Below are 15,649 nucleotides of genomic sequence, written 5' to 3'. Positions count from 1 at the left end.
ACTGATTCACTGTTGGTTTGCAATAAACTCAAATCTTTGAAAGTAATATGGGTGTGTCATCTCCAGCTATGGAGTACTCCAAGGGGATCTGCAGGCATCTTGGCATGCAGAAAATCCATTTCTACACTGTCCTGTTCAAATTCTAGTTTCCTGATTCACAGAATCAATGAGCATATTATAATGCTTATGAAGCTTCCAAATTTTACAACTGTCGCAATATTAACTAGTACATTTACCTTGTCTCAACAGGACAAATTTTTTCAAAGAGAAGAAATGATATTGGGCTTCTAAAAGAAACAAACATGATAAAATTGTCTAAACTCTCCATTTGGAGCCTTCTCTCTACTCATCTACTTTTGTCTTCTCTGCAATCCACCATCCTTTAGTCCATACCATGAATGGAACATTTCTTCCCACAGCTCCCATGCACATCTGCTACAGGAGTAACTGGCCACATGTCACTTGGTCCTCTGGTCTAGCCTGGGTCAGATGTCCATCCCAGACCCAGTCCATGTGGTGAGGTTGCAGGGCCACGTGATATGGATATGTTTTGGAAGACAAGGGGTCACTAATGCTAAATAAATGTGGTGCAGGGAGGGCAGAGAGACCTTGAAAGGCATTCACTATATTCTCAGAGGCAGAGCCCTTAGAACAGGCACTGTTGATGCCCTGTCCCATATTCTCCTGGCCTATCACAGTTTGCCAATAGCTGAGGCACAGTTTCCTGGAAGGATGACAAACTTCCCACCTCCAGTGAGTATCTCCCTTCTCCTTTGCCTGTGAGCTTTATCACACCCGTGATAGTTGCTTTTCTGCAGTTACATAGCCCAATCTTAAAGTGCATTAGAATTAACACTCCCAGGCCAACCTTCAACCAATTCAAGCAAAGGAGGATGGGAAGTGGAGATAAAGACCCAGGTCCCATAGTCCTTAGGAAGATTCTAAGCTGTATCACACATTTCATGTGGTTTCTTAGAGAGTCCTAAAAGGGATTGAGCCAAGTTATCCACTTGGTAACTGACTCATGAGTGAACCCTTTATCCCATTTCTCATGTAAGTGGCTTTCTCTCATTTCTCAATTTATTTCTGCACTTGTGTTTCCTGGGATCTCTTCCCAAATCAGTGTGGCGAGCTGAATAGTGCTCCCTCAGCACCCCTTTGAGCTATATCCACTAAGAAACTTATGAATAGAATGTATAACATGGCAAAATGGATCTTACACAGAATTCAAATTATAGACCTTTAGAGAGATTATTCTAATCTATCTGGGTGGACTCAGTCAAATCACAGGAGTCTTTAAAAGTAAAAGGTGTACTGAGCGCGGTGGCTCACGCCTATAATCCCAGCACTTTGGGAGACCAAGGTGGACAGACTGCTTGAGCTCAGGAGTTTGAGACCAGCCTGGGCAACATGGCAAGACCCTGTCTCTACAAAAAAAATACCCAGGCATGGTGATGTGGGCTGTGGTCCCAGTTACTTGGGAAGCTGAGGTAGGTGGATTGCTTGAGCCCAGGGGACAGTTTGCAGTGAGCCGAGATCACGCTACTGCACTTCATCCTGAGTGACAGAGCAAATCCCTATCAAAAATAAATAAATAAATAAAATGAAGGAAAAAAAGGAGAAGTTAAAAGAAACAGAGCAATATAATGGAGAAAAAGAACCAGGAGAGGAGCCTCAATGTAGTGTTGCTACTTTGAAGATCGAGGAAGGGAGCTAGGAGGCAGAGTGTGGCAGCCTCTAGAAGTGGGTACAGCCCTTAGCTATAAACCAGGAAACAACTGGGACCTCAGTCCTATAAATGAAAGGAACTGATTCTCCCAACAATCTGAATAAGCAAGGAAACAGTTTTTTCCTTAGAGACTGCAGAAAGGAATCCACCCAGCAGACACCTTGATTCTAGCCTGTTGAGATCCCTGTTGGACTTCTCACCTACAGAACAGTGAGATAATACATTTGTGTTGCTTTAAGTCTATGAATTTCTAGTAATTCAGATGGCAGCAATAGAAGATGCATCCAATAAGGATTTTATGAAAATGCTGCAGTGAGGTAAACTGAGACTGTGGTGAGTACAGTGGGTGAGCAGAATACTCTACTGTACTGAGTAGACACCATAGTCTAGAAAAAGCCAAGTTGAGGAGTCAGCATTATTAGCACATTTATTGAACAACTAGAGCTTAACAAGCACTTGCCAAGTAGAGGGGATAGAGTGGTGAGCAATGATAGTGATAATAATGAGGAGCAGTTTTCCCTAGCAGGCATCAGTTGAACGAAATATGGGTTTAACATCCACCAATGATCAGGAGTGAACAGATCCTTTTCCAGGAGACTGAGTCCATTGCGGGATTAAAATCATCCCTGTAATTCTTCTAGCTTCCTTCATCCAAATTACTTATATCACAGAGGATATTTAGGGTATTTGTTCTGCCTAGAAATCTTGACTGTAGGAAGCCTTGCTCTGGCTGCACGATCACTTATCACATTTATTGGGTGGGCACACATCTGTGCCCCATTGAGTGTGGCCTCTAGTCTCTTTCCAAGTCACAGGCCATGTGGGAACTATAACGTTATTCTCTCAACAAAGACACTCTGCAGAGCCACTCCAAGGACTGCTGGGTCTAAGGCTCTGACAATCAGCTGGGAAGGAGTCAATAGAGGTGTCAACTCCACAACCACCCACAGTGATCTCTATCCTGGAGCTGCCCTGGGAAGGGAACCTCAGGGCTACATGGAGGTTCTTCCCAAGGGGGAAAATCAGGCTGCAAAAGAATGGGCAATTAGCCAGGGACTGAGGCTGACCATCTCCCAACTGCACAAATTACCGTATGCGTTATGGAAGTTACTTAATGTTGCCCTGCCTCAGCTTTCACACTTGCAAAATGAGACTACCCAATGGGGTGTTGTGAGGATTAAAGGACTGACACTCACCGAAGCCCATAACACAGCACTCAGAACATTTTAAGTTTAAGTTCTCCATTAATGTTAGTTATTGTTGTTCAGATCCCAGCTCTGTCGTTCGCTAGTCATGTCTACTTGGTAAAGTCAATACACTTTTCTACACCCCAGTCTCCTTATTTGCATAAAGGGGACAATAAGGTGGCACCAAACTCAAGCAACTGTTCTATGGAATAATCGAATGACTATCAGTGAAGTGCTTCAGTGTGTGCCTGTAGCTTTATGGTTCTGATTGGTTGTTGTGGAGGGGGAGACCCTCAGCTCCAGGCTGGGCAGGGAGAAGCAGAGATGTTACTTCAGCCCGACGCTCCCCACTTTCATTAACTAAGCCCGGAGTCACTGGTGTTTCCAGGGAATGATCAGGCATTAGGTCAGGATCTGGGGAACTCTCTACTTCTTTTGGTGTTGGGCAAATGGTCAGGGCAGTGGGCTCCAAGATCAAAATTCTGAATACAGGATACAGAAGCTCAGAGAAAGAGGCGTGCAGAAAGGTGTAGATATGAGATCCATCCGTGGCATTGTAGAATGAGCTCTCCAGTCTCATAGCCCAGGAAGATCCCCACTTTCTTAGGGGCTCAGGAAGTTTCAGGTTGGTTCTGGGCTCAGTGAGAGCCTGATACTTATTCCCATCAGTCAGCCCCATGGTCCATTCTCTGGGGTCATTTTGACCCAACTTTTTTCCTCTCCATGTTCTTACTACACACCCCAATATGCCACTCTTTTCTGTCCCCCACTTCCACCTCCCAGTAATGTCTCCCTGATGTGAGGTTTTCACAACAAGCACACAGTAACGCCATTCAAATCTCTCAGGGTCGTCTGGTAGGTCATGGGGCTCCTCAGCAGGCTGCACACTCCTCTGGTCCTCAGAAACAAGAAGGATGGCGTTTGCCATGTCTGGATCCAGAATCACATACGCCGCAGAGAGTTTGAGGAGGTGCCCATGGGGTCAGTCATTTTTCCTGGATTTCAGAACCTGAGCATGCAAAGCCTGGGCCATGCTGAGGAGGTCCTTCCAGAACCTGGGGTCCCTAGTCTGCCCTGAATGTGATTCTCTCATCAGTGTCATTGGTGAAAGCCCCAGGGGTCTTGTGACCAGAGGGGAAATGAAAGTAAGGTCAGTATCTGGCTAACCTAATACCCTGATGCGGCCTCAAGAAGCAACAAGGATCCTCCTTCTACATTTTTGTTGTTTCCCTCCCCACACTGTTCTGCCCACTGATGCTTTATACTCAGAGGTTAATTTTCTTTTCTTTTTTTTTTTTCTTTGGAAACAGTCTTGCTCTGCTGCCCAAGTTGGAGTGCAGTGGTGCAATCTCGGCTCACTGCAAGCTCCATCTCCCAGATTCATGCCATTCTCCTGTCTCAGCCTCCCAAGTAGCTGGTACTACAGGTGCCCACCACCATGCCCAGCTAATTTTGTTTGTTTGTATTTTTAGTACAGATGGGGTTTCACCATGTTAGCCAGGATGGTCTCGATCTCCTGACCTTGTGATCTGCCCGGCTCAGCTTCACAAAGTGCTGGGATTATAGGCATGAGCTACCACGCCCGGCCCTCAGAGTTTAATTTTCAATCTTCACTCGACCACTTGTGAGCTGAATGTGTTCCCCTTTTCTGCAGTCCTATTTTTCCATATATCCAATTTATTTAACAAGGTGGAGCTTCATCTGAAGAATTTCCTCACCTGAAAAATGGGGATAAACATACAAATCTCTAGCGCTGTTTAAGGCAATCATGTTATTTACTCAGCCCACAGCAGGGCATGAAGGAAGCTCCTGATGTTCTAATAGCTGCAAGGCCGTCTCTGTGCTCGGCTATATGTGGGGCCTTATATGCCCCAGATTCACTCTCCACCTTTCAGCTTTTTCCACCCTCTTCTGGGCCCCAGGAATCTGTCCTTTAAGAACAGTGCCACTGGGCTCCCTTGTCCTCTGGTTTGCTGTTGGGTTTGACTAGTGGGAAGCCCTGATAGAAAATTGGAAGGAGAAAGAAAGGAGAGGCACACCATTTAATTTCCTGCTTCCTCCCTGCCAGCAGCAGCTGGTGCTGCTCTAACAAGGCCTGTCGACTCTCTCAAGAAACCCTCTCTTTGAGCTACTTTTCTCTGGGTTCCAGTAACTGCCTCCCCTCCCTATCCCTCACAGGCAAGGAATGGAGACAGCTCCCCACTGTTGGGAATCATGGGAGCACTGCACTTTTCCTTGTTGTTTTCTCTTAATCCTCCTTTCTGGAAACCTCGTTCAACCACCCAGTTTGAACTTGCCATCTATTTCTTGCTAGGTTCCTGCCAAGCAAGTTCATTATTCCCTCAGTCTTCGCCTCAGCCCCCATGAAACACAGATTGCAATCATCATCTAAAAATGTGGAGGCCAAAGCTTGGAAGCATTAAATCCTTTGGGGAGACACAGGCAGTAGGTGGCATGGGAAGCCTAGGAAGGACAAAGTTCTTTGGGTAGGCATTGCCTTCTCTGTTTGGCATTTCCATCCTCACTCTCCATGCAGTGTGTGTCTCCTTCCCCTCAGCTCCACCCTTTATGTGTCTTCCTACCCACAAAAGATGTCAAGGGAACTTCTTTTCCCCAAATCACAATAGTTGGAGAAGAAAAAAGGAAAAAGGAATATAGTTTCTCAGGTTGTTGGTCCAGGGAACATACAGTGATTTACTCACCAGACTTGAAGAGGGCCATTTTCCATTCTGAAAGGAAGGAGACACAGATAAGAAAAAGGTCAGTATTCTTGTACTTTTCCCACTCCATTCTCCTCTCACTACATGTTTTCTCTCTTTTTCTTCAGAGTATCTTCCAGGGTCCAGCTTCCCTCCTCTACAGTTCTGATGGGTCAGGGGTGGCACCTTCTCAAAAATGTCAGGCTAGGCTCCCTGTGTCATGGGATGTACAGGATGCATGGCCAGGCTTTGCAAGGGAGTGTGCTGGATCAGGAGTTTCCCAGAGGCTCCAGAAAAGCAGAGGTGAACCCCCACCACACAGAAATTGAGTCTTTGGATTCGATCTAATTAATCCAGCTGAGAACATCCACAGGTCACAGCAGAGAAAAGGTTGAAATACTCAGGGCACGTGACCCAGCAAACTTACAGAGCATCAGGCTGACTTATCAGTATCAGACGAAGACTCCTTTCCACCTACAATGAAAGCAAGGTAGAGGTGTCACCTGAACTCTGTCTTTTCTGTGTTGGCCCATCCCCTTCTTTTTGCGTCCATCTAGTCTTTTTTTTTTTTTTTTTTTTTTTTGACCATCCCACCCTTCTCCATGGTCTCCATCTGCAGGTACAATTCTTTCTTCACCTCTTCTTCTTAATATCAAGTCTGGGAACATCGACTGAATGCTAGTGGCAGGGCAGGCACTGTGAGAGTTCCTTCCCAATGGGGTCCAGCTCATCTGTTTCCAATCTGTACCTGGACATAGGTGTCACCATGTCTATATGTGAATGTCTAGGAGTACAAGATCCATCCTTCTCAATCTGTATCATTTCTTACCTTGCTCTAAAAAGAATTTGGGAAATTTAATTTTATTTTTATTTATTTATTTATTTTTTTGAGATGGAGTCTCTCTCTGTTGCCCGGCTGGAGTGCAGTGGCCGGATCTCAGCTCACTGCAAGCTCCGCCTCCCGGGTTTACACCATTCTCCTGCCTCAGTCTCCCGAGTAGCTGGGACTACAGGCGCCCGCCACCTCGCCCGGCTAGTTTTTTGTATTTTTTAGTAGAGACGGGGTTTCACCGTGTTAGCCAGGATGGTCTCGATCTCCTGACCTCATGATCCACCGGTCTCGGCCTCCCAAAGTGCTGGGATTACAGGCTTGAGCCACCGCGCCCGGCCGGAATTTGGGAAATTTAAAGAGCAATTTCAGGGACTAGTTTTTGAAAGCAATTATGATCAATCTGTACCAATTGAGCCACTGTGGCTACTCCTCTTTATTAGACACACTTTTCTCCCTCTCTCTCTTCTGATTTTCTTATTTCTTAAATCTTCCATTCTTGTTTTCCTTTCAGCAGCCTCTAGATTGTGGAAAACAAGTAAGTTTCCTGGCATAGAAAATGCACCTCATTCTTCTCTTCCCTCTTCCTTTTGAAGTGTAACCCTGGATATTCTTCAGTGCTTCTTAGAGCTTAAGGGTCTGTAGCCCCTAGTACAAAGAGATTGAAGACCTCTTTTTTTTTTTTTTTTTCTAGAGAGAAAAACCACTGGGTGGTTTCTCCAAAGAGCCACACTTGTTTTCTTTTTCTGGGTAAAGGGAACCAAGACCACTTTTCAACTCTGGGATATGACTTATGGGCTGGAAAATAACGAAGCAGAGAGAGAGTAATAGATTTGAATTCAGAGAAAATGTCAGAGCCACTCACGAGTCAAGTACTGGATTTTTCTCCTCTCTGCAACAGAATGAACAGGAAAGAGTCATCAAGGTGCTCAAAGCTGGGATAGGAAGACATGCCTGGGTCTCTGCAGGAATGGGAAAACTTACTGAGTTCCTCCTGGAGGCTCTCTGGAAAATAACCAAAAACAAAAAACAAAAACAAAACAAAAAAAAGATGAACTGTTATGAGTGAGGTGGGTATTTCGGGAAATAAACCTTAAACATGATGCGGTGCCAGGGTGGGGGAAAGAGGTGAGGTTTTCAGGCTGGGGCACGCAAGCCTGGAGCTTAGATTCTCTGCTTGCATTGGATACCTCTTAGGCTTATTTCCTGCTTTGTTGCAGCATATCCCCGTTCTTTCATCTCTTGCTCGCTTTCTATCTCACTGGATAAGGCAGTTATTTCCTTATGTTGTCTCCACAAGAAGTAACTGGCTCCACCGAGAAGCAGCAGCAAAATAGGCAGAGCCCCTGCCAGGGCTGCGATCCAGGGCTGGGCACTCCTGAAGAAGGGGTCTGTGAATGGAGACAGCTGTGGGTCATGGGCATTGGTGCACTCAGCCTCCCCAGCCTCAGTGCCCCAAGTTTTAGCTGCTCAGCCCAGGTTGGGGGCAGGGAAGCTATCTCATGAGGTTAAATAAGGATTCTCTCCCTAAAGTCTCAGAGGACTATAGATAAGACTTTGGTAAACCCTCACTACAAGCTTCTACTATTACTTATCTTGAGATGTCTGCCTTTCACATGGAAAGTAACTTGAGCAGAGTCATACACATTTTTTTCTAAATATTTTTTCAATAGGTAACACATTTACATGGTTCAAAACTACATATACATAAAGGCATGCAACTCTCTCATCCACCCAGTCCTCCCTCCCTCCATGTATTAACTTCTCCTTAGTCCACTTAATATGATGCTTAGGAACATAACCTGTGGAGTCAGAGGGCCTGGGTTTAAATGCTGGCTCCCCCGTATGACTAGCAGTGTGATGTTGGACTACTACATAACCTCTCTGTTTGTAGTGGCCTAATCTATAAAATGAGGGTAATGATAATACCTATCTCCTGAGGTTAGAAGAATTAAATTAATACTTATAAAGTGCCTGATGTACAGTGAGTGTTACAAAATTGCTTGTTGAAGTTTAAAAATGTAAAGTAAATAACCCAATCGAGAACTAAAAATAAGTAAATTAAAGTATAGTCTTATTTTTCCTCATGTTTAAACTAAAAATAGCATTCTATACACGTCCCTCTGCATCTTGCTTTTTCTGTGAAAAGTGTACCTTGAAGATCTTTCCATATTATTATAGATAGAATTGCTTCTTTTTGCTTTTACAAACTGGGCAGTATTCCCTTGTATGGAAGTTCCCTGGCAGTGAACATCTGCACAGTTTCTAACCTTGTGCAATCATAATCAGTGCTATAAGAAACCTTTTACAGGCCGGTTGCAGTGACTCATGCCCATAATCCCAGCACTTTGGGAGGCTGAGGCGGGTGGATCGCTTGAGGTCAGGAGTTTGAGACCAGCCTGGCCAACATGGTAAAACCCCCATCTCTACTAAAAATACAAAAATTGGCTGGATGTGGTGGCACATGCTTGTAATCTCAGCTACTCCGTAGGCTGAGGCAGGAGGATCACTTGAACCCGGGAGGCGGAGTCTGCAGTGAGCCGAGATTGTAATACTGCACTCCAGCCTGAGTGACAGAGTGAGACTCCGTCTAAGAAAAAAAAACACACAACAAAAAACAGAAACCTTTTACATGGATCATCTCATACAAATGCAAGCTTATCTATCAGATAAATTCCTAGAAGTGGAAGTGTGGATCGATAAGTATGTAGTTTGGATAGACATTGCTATAGAGCCGCCAATAGAGGTTGACCTAACGCACACCAAAAATACAGCAAGTTACACGAAAAATGACTGAGAGTCACTGCCTTCCTACATTCCTATGAGAACCATGTATTATAAACCACAGCAGTTTTGTTTTGATTTTTGTAAATGTCATAAGTGAAAAATGATTTCAAATGTTTCCCTAATGAGTGAGAATGAGCATTCTTTTGTGGGTTATTTCCTTTTCTATGAATTGATAGTTCATGAACTTTGTTAAAAAATTTTTAACTAAGTTTTTATTTTATTTTATTTATTTTTTGAGACAGGGTCTCACTCTGTCATCTAGGCTGGAGTGCAGTGGTCTGCTCTCAGCTCACTGCAACATCTGCCTCCTGGGTTCAAGTGATTCTCGTGCCTCAGCCTCCTGAGTAGCTGGGATTAGAGGTGCACACCACCACACCTGGCTAATTTTTTGAATTTTTAGAAGAGATGGAGTTTCACCATGGCCAGGCAGGTCTCAAACTCCTGGCCTCAATGATCTGCCTGCCTCACCCTCCCAAAGTGCTGGGATTACAAGCATGAGCCCCATGCCTGGCCAAAACTTTTTACTAGGTTTTTAGAATCTCCTTCTTATTCAAGGAGATCAGCTGTTTCGCTATGATAAGAGTTTGTGTGTGTGTGTGTGTGTGTGTATATATACATATGTATGCGTGTGTGTGTATGTGTGTGTGTGTGTATATATATGTATACCATTTTGTCATTTGACATTATATAAGGAGTTTATCTGAATGTTTTTCCCCCAATTCCCATTGCCTGTCACACTTTCTGGCAGATAGGAAATGTTTAGAAAATGTTTGTGTTGTGAACACCTTTATGAAGGAAAGAAGCTCCCCTGGAACAAGGCGGCGCCTCCAGATCTGTGCTTTGGGCCTTATATTCAGTACAGAGACCCAGGTCGACCACAGATACTAACACATCCCCCTTCATTCAACTGCCACAGCTCAGCTCAGAAGCCTGAGGCCAAGCACGTACTGACCTGCGATAGAAATGCTGGCTGTCTTTTCCAGGCCAAGGACAGAATTTCTGATGATGCAGGATACACTCTCCCCAGAGCCGCCTCTCATGATCACAGATGCTGCTACCGCATATAGGCCCACTCCGTCTGCAACTAGAGGTGCTTCCGCAGCTGGGATGTTCTGTCCCTTGGCATCGCTCCACTGTATTTTGGGTTGGGGATGCCAGCCAGTGGACCTGCACTCCAAATGGATCCCTCCATCCTCATAACCCTTCACTTCAACATGAAGATTAGAACCCAGTGCTGTGGAAGGATAATTTGGCCTAGATTCTTGATAGCTCTTGCATTAAGGAGGGTCTCAATGGGAATCAATGGCAGACTCAGATTTGATAATTCAAGAGAGATTTCATTCAGGAGCTGTTTACCAAAGTGTGGTCATGAGGAGGGGAAAACTAAATTTGCTAGTGCAGTATCCCAGGGTCAGTAATGTGTGGCTATTCCCACCTACACCAATTACCAGAGGGAGGAGGAGAGGAAGCTGTTTTGAATACATAAAAGAAGAGATTCATGCATTGAGGACTTCCTTTAGAGGAGCTGTTACTTTCAGCAAGGCAATGCAGCCAGCCTGAAGGTACCTTGCAGCAAGGAAGCCAGGGAATAAGCACCCAGACTTCTTCCTCTTCTCTTCCTATGATTATTTGCTGCAGATCCCCTTAAACCAAACCCAACCAGAAGCCACAGGGCAAGGGACTGCACTGAGAAAGAGAAAAGCTGTCCCAACATAGGGAAACTGACACCGGGTCGCCATGTCATCCTGTTGAACATAAGCAATTTCACTTAACACAGACAATGCACTTTGTGACTATGATGGATCATGGGAAAAACAAGACCACCTCACATCATGTGTGAGCATAGAGAAAAACATGAACACTGTGCAAACTACAGCAATGACCAAACATCCCCCATCGACAATCAGGGATTGCAGCCCTTCATCAATTACAGCTTTAGTCTCACCCTGGTCTCCTTCTTCCTACATAAGATTGATTAAGGTTCTCACTCATACAGTTAACCTGCCCACACCTTCCTGATGGCATCTCATCCAGGGCAAAAGGCTAAGTCTATAAACTGCCCCCCGCCAATCTCCTAACACAAGCCCAAATTGTATACCAAGTCTGCTCTAATTCCTTCTTACTGAGACCCCACCACATCTCCCTATGATGTGTATTCTTCCTCACTGCAACAAGTAAGAAATACAGCTCGTTCTACTACAGGAGTATTCCTGGGGATGACTGGTTGGAAAACACTGGCAGCAGATATAGTCACTATTCCACCTCCCAGGGCCCGTGGTACTGTGTACTTGGAGACACAACAGAAGCCGTCTGCTACACAACTAAACCAAAATGATGGTGTACCAGTCACTGAAGAGATGGTTTCTAATGTTTCCTATCCCTTGTCCTTCACTTTCCTTATATTTCTGGTCGCCAGAGGAAAGGAGTTCTTTACTTGAGCATGTAGGGTACAGCAAGAATTCTTCCTAAAGGAAAACCTGTGTCTTTCTCAAGGGTCGCAGAAAAGCTAAGCTGGAAGGCAGTGCAGACAATCGCTAGTGATCAGCCAGGAGTGTCTGCAGTGCTTTTGAAAGAGGAACTCTGCATCTGCTCTAGAGCCTACGGAGAAATGTTCTCAGAACCAAACCTGGAGGCTCACCTGCAACCTTCAGCTCCACCAGGGCTTTTTCATAGAAGTCACCATCTTGGAAATAACACAAGTACTTTCCACTGTCAGAGGCTGTGACGTTGTGTATTCGGAGAGCAGCCTTCCCTGCAGCGATGTCATCCCGTAGAATCGAAGTTCTCCCTCGATATGGTGCACTCTGCCTGTCTTCCACTTCCTTTCCATCTGCATACACATTCACCACCTGCCTTAGGCTGGAACTCACCCACCTCAGCTCCATGGTCTCTGCACTCATGGTCGGGAACAGGTGACAGGGCAGATCAGCGTCTTCACCCACCATGGCCAGGATGGGCCCAGAGGGTCCAAGCACAGAAAACTGAGCTGTCGGCACAAGGGGGAGGCTCCATCAGAGGGTTTTGGATTTGGGGTTATGAGAGGAAGGGTGCTTCTCAGACAGGGAAGGCTAGATACAGAGAACCTAGAGGGGAAACTATTCCTAACAGAAGCACCATTTGTCTCTTAGTGACACATGATCCTTCAGGTTGGGATGGACTTCAGGTATAGGAAGGAGTTAAAGGTTCTAAGAAGGCATTTAGGTAATTGTCTGCTTAATTATATAACTGAGGTAATCGTCTACTTCATAAACATAAATGTGGAATAATGAAATCGTTCCCTACCTGAGCAAGGAGTGAGCAGCTGGACCAAGAAGAGGGAGACATGAAAGTTGAGCAGAAGGAAGGCCAGGGAACTTGCCATTTTCATCTATGCTGCATATCAAGAGACACCAGAAGGTGTGAGACAGACACTGTGGCCTGGAAGAAGCTATAGGATTCTGCATGGAAACGTCCACTTCCCCAAGGCTAACTCAAGTATGGTAACCGAAGAAGATCTTACCTCTGCCAAAAATGTCTGTCCTTGAATGTCTTTACCTTTGAGTTCCAGTATGGAAAACCATCTGTAAAAGCAATATCTGTTATCTGATCAGGAAATCTCTGACTCTACTGCATTAGAATATTCAGAATCCTATCACTTCCCCACACTTCCCTTGCTAGGTCCAAGCTTCCATCATCCCCCTCTGATTTATGAAGGGCCCTCTTCACTGGATTCCCTGGTTCCACCCTTGTTCAACTCTATGGGTGTCCAACACTGTGGACTCCTCAAGGGTCAAACTCTTGGCCATTATCATGGTCAACTCATGGCCTGGTGGCTCCTAGTGGGATCCAGGCAGATTGCCTGGTGGAGGCTCTGAAGTCATTCAGGGGCTGAACCCACCACATTTAATCACAAAGACATTGATTGGGAGAGCTTTGAATAGGACCAGACCTTACTCATCTTTTCTTTCTTCCCTTCATAAAGTTATTCAACAAATATTTACTGAGCACCCACAATGGGCTGGACCACTGTGGTAGAGTTAGGGACACAAAGAGGGTAGACAATAGGTAAAGGCTCTAGAAGTCACAAGCTTGATGATCTTGGTCATGGGACAAAACCATTTAAACTGTAGTTACTAAAAAATATCAAATATGAGACTTAGAATGTGCACAATTGGCCCAAAAATTCCACTTCGTGATGCCTACTGCAGCAAAGTACTTGCATGGCTGCAGAGAGAAGCCTCTGCGAGAATGACGCTGCAGCACTATTTTTAAAGTATGAAAGTGGTTACCAACTGAACCAGTCACCCACAAGAGACTGGTTAGAGGAATCCCTATGATACAGATGTATGATACATCTGTCTGTCTTCCACATATCATAGGGATATGATACATCCCCATGAGGAAATTCAATGCAGCAGTTAAAAAGAGTGATTTAATGTCACTAGCCTGGACAATGGAGATATACTAAGTGATCAAAAAGTACCTTGTAGAACTATACTAATGATTCAATTGAAAAACAAAAGCAAAGCTATACATTTCTGCAAAACTATATATGTAAATGCCTGAAAAAGCCTAAAAAAAGAATGCTAAACTGAAGATTGGAGGTTAAGTGAGTGAAAGGACACTTTGGCCTTTTGCTTCCTTTACTTTTAAAATTATTGGAATGCTTTAAATTTAAAATTTTCACATATTAGTTAATAATTAATAATTATTATGTGGAATAATAGAGACTGGAACATATTAGTTGCTCAGTAAATACTAACTCCTCAACAGTTTCTCCCAAAACAAAGGAGCATGAGGCCTGTAGCCATAATACTAGCTGCTGTGGGTCTGGGAATGGCCTCTGAGAACAAGGTCTGCAGAGGCATGTGGGGACAGATGTAGAGGAAGCAAGGGAACAGAGGTCTGTGCAGCTGGTCATGCTTCACCCCTGCCTGGATCTTGTACCCACCATCAAACTAAACATTATATTTCACCACATCTTCTGCTTCTCAAAACTGCTCTTTATGCTCCTAAAGAAAAGGAGGTGTTATTATTATTAGTCCCTAAGCTAAAAATTTCTCTGCTGTCCTGAGAGGGAGAACTTTTATTTTTTAGGTTATTAATTATTCATTCTTTCTACTATAGACAATTTTGCCAATGAAAAAATTATAAAAGGAATAAAACCTTAAATACTCTGTAGTTATAATCAATACTTTGCTAATGGAAGTGGAAATGTTTCTGGAAGCATTGGGCCATATATACATGGCAAGGGCCTTTAAAATGTTGTATCTTTTGCCCTCAAAATTCCAATTATAAAAGTTAGCATTGAAGAAAAATATTTAGAGATTGATGCAAATATTTAAGGTTAAGGCTGTTCAATCTAGTAAAATCTACAGTAACAAAATGCAGAAACTCAAAAATCCAAAATAAAGAAAGAGATTAAAAAACAATTGGGGTTTTTGTTTGTTTGTTTGTTCTTTTTCTTCTTTAGGAGCAGCTTTCTGAGTCAGAGTAGGCTCAGAGAGACTCTCAATTATTATATATTCATACAATGTAGTAGCTTGTAGCCATGGGAAAGCATGCTTTAGGTTTTGGGGAAATGATGAATGGAAAGAAAACCAAGTACTATCCCTAAAAGATACCAAAAATGCTTTAATATAAGGATCCAGTGTTATTAAAATTATAAAGAATTTAACTTAATTAAAATTATGATTCCTAATGGTTACATGGACCATATTTTATGACTGAACCATGCATTGTCTACTCTCCACCTGTTGTATATGAATGTTGGTTCAGATTTTATTATATTATAAATACTTCTGTAATAAACACAGTTACATGTAAATCTATAAGGTACTTCTCTTTTTTTTTCCTTCTTCAGAATCTCTTAGAATAGATGCCTTGAGTTGACCAGAACAGATTTTAAGGGTTTTTTGTTTTTGTTTTTGTTTTGCCCTTTCTGACCACAATACGTTAAGAAGATGCAGTTGGAATATTTCTTCATTCATGTTGTCTCCCTTCCCTTCCACTAAATCCCAACCTCTGCAGTTTCTTATTCTTTGCAGTACTTCTCCTGTCTTCCCATGTGCCCATATGTGCATGTGCAGGTGTGTGCGTGTACACACACACACACACACACACACACACACAGAGGCACCGCACCCGTTTCTCTGGGCGAGTACTCTCCCTGCATGCCCACTCACCACTCTCAGCGATTCAGCCCCACTCCTCCTAGGCGTTGTAGCCCAGGCTCTAAACCATTTCCCGCACTTACCCCTTGGTGTTCCCATGGGAGAATCAGAGCCCACAGAATAAAGATGGTCAATGAATAGTTCTCCATTCTTTCTATTACGGCTTAGCCTTTCATCCGGAAGAAATGAAAAAGAGAAAGCAAATATTGTCTTCTAACCATCAGAAACAGTAACAGAGTGGCTCTTTGGAAGAAATAGTTTTTTGA

At 43.9% G+C, this 15,649-nt stretch overlaps 2 protein-coding genes and 1 pseudogene across 4 annotated transcripts in view; all 3 read right to left on the bottom strand.

Moving 5' to 3' along the window:
• Positions 1–6,089, bottom strand: part of BTN2A2 (butyrophilin subfamily 2 member A2) — a 20,571-nt gene extending 14,482 nt beyond the window's left edge. The window contains exons 1-2 of the mRNA XM_073005712.1: positions 6,043–6,089; positions 5,619–5,645 (exon numbers count right to left, since the gene is read on the bottom strand). The gene's annotated coding sequence lies outside the window, so the exon portion shown is untranslated. The remainder of the gene's footprint in view (positions 1–5,618; positions 5,646–6,042) is intronic.
• Positions 2,131–3,895, bottom strand: LOC140708903 (butyrophilin subfamily 3 member A3 pseudogene; annotated as a pseudogene).
• LOC103221987 (butyrophilin subfamily 3 member A2) lies at positions 2,131–15,649 on the bottom strand. 3 transcript variants are annotated; one of them, XM_073005716.1, is made up of 11 exons: positions 15,467–15,648; positions 12,731–12,791; positions 12,514–12,603; positions 11,870–12,217; positions 10,184–10,465; positions 7,635–7,835; positions 7,429–7,449; positions 7,310–7,336; positions 6,043–6,089; positions 5,619–5,645; positions 2,131–4,634 (listed from the first exon to the last, which is right to left on the bottom strand). In XM_073005716.1, exons 3-9 carry the CDS (start codon positions 12,596–12,598, stop codon positions 6,049–6,051), a joined length of 1,005 nt encoding a protein of 334 aa, XP_072861817.1. In that variant the 5' UTR covers positions 12,599–12,603; positions 12,731–12,791; positions 15,467–15,648; the 3' UTR covers positions 2,131–4,634; positions 5,619–5,645; positions 6,043–6,048. The 3 variants fall into 3 exon arrangements, with proteins under 3 accessions (XP_072861817.1, XP_072861819.1, XP_072861818.1); XM_073005718.1 differs by lacking the exon at positions 12,514–12,603 and having other exon boundaries at positions 15,467–15,649; XM_073005717.1 differs by lacking the exons at positions 12,731–12,791; positions 15,467–15,648 and having other exon boundaries at positions 12,514–12,724.

Source organism: Chlorocebus sabaeus, chromosome 17 (assembly GCF_047675955.1).
Source record: "Chlorocebus sabaeus isolate Y175 chromosome 17, mChlSab1.0.hap1, whole genome shotgun sequence".
In the NCBI taxonomy this organism is placed as follows: Eukaryota; Metazoa; Chordata; class Mammalia; order Primates; family Cercopithecidae; genus Chlorocebus; species Chlorocebus sabaeus.
This window is presented reverse-complemented; position numbering and strand designations above follow the sequence as displayed.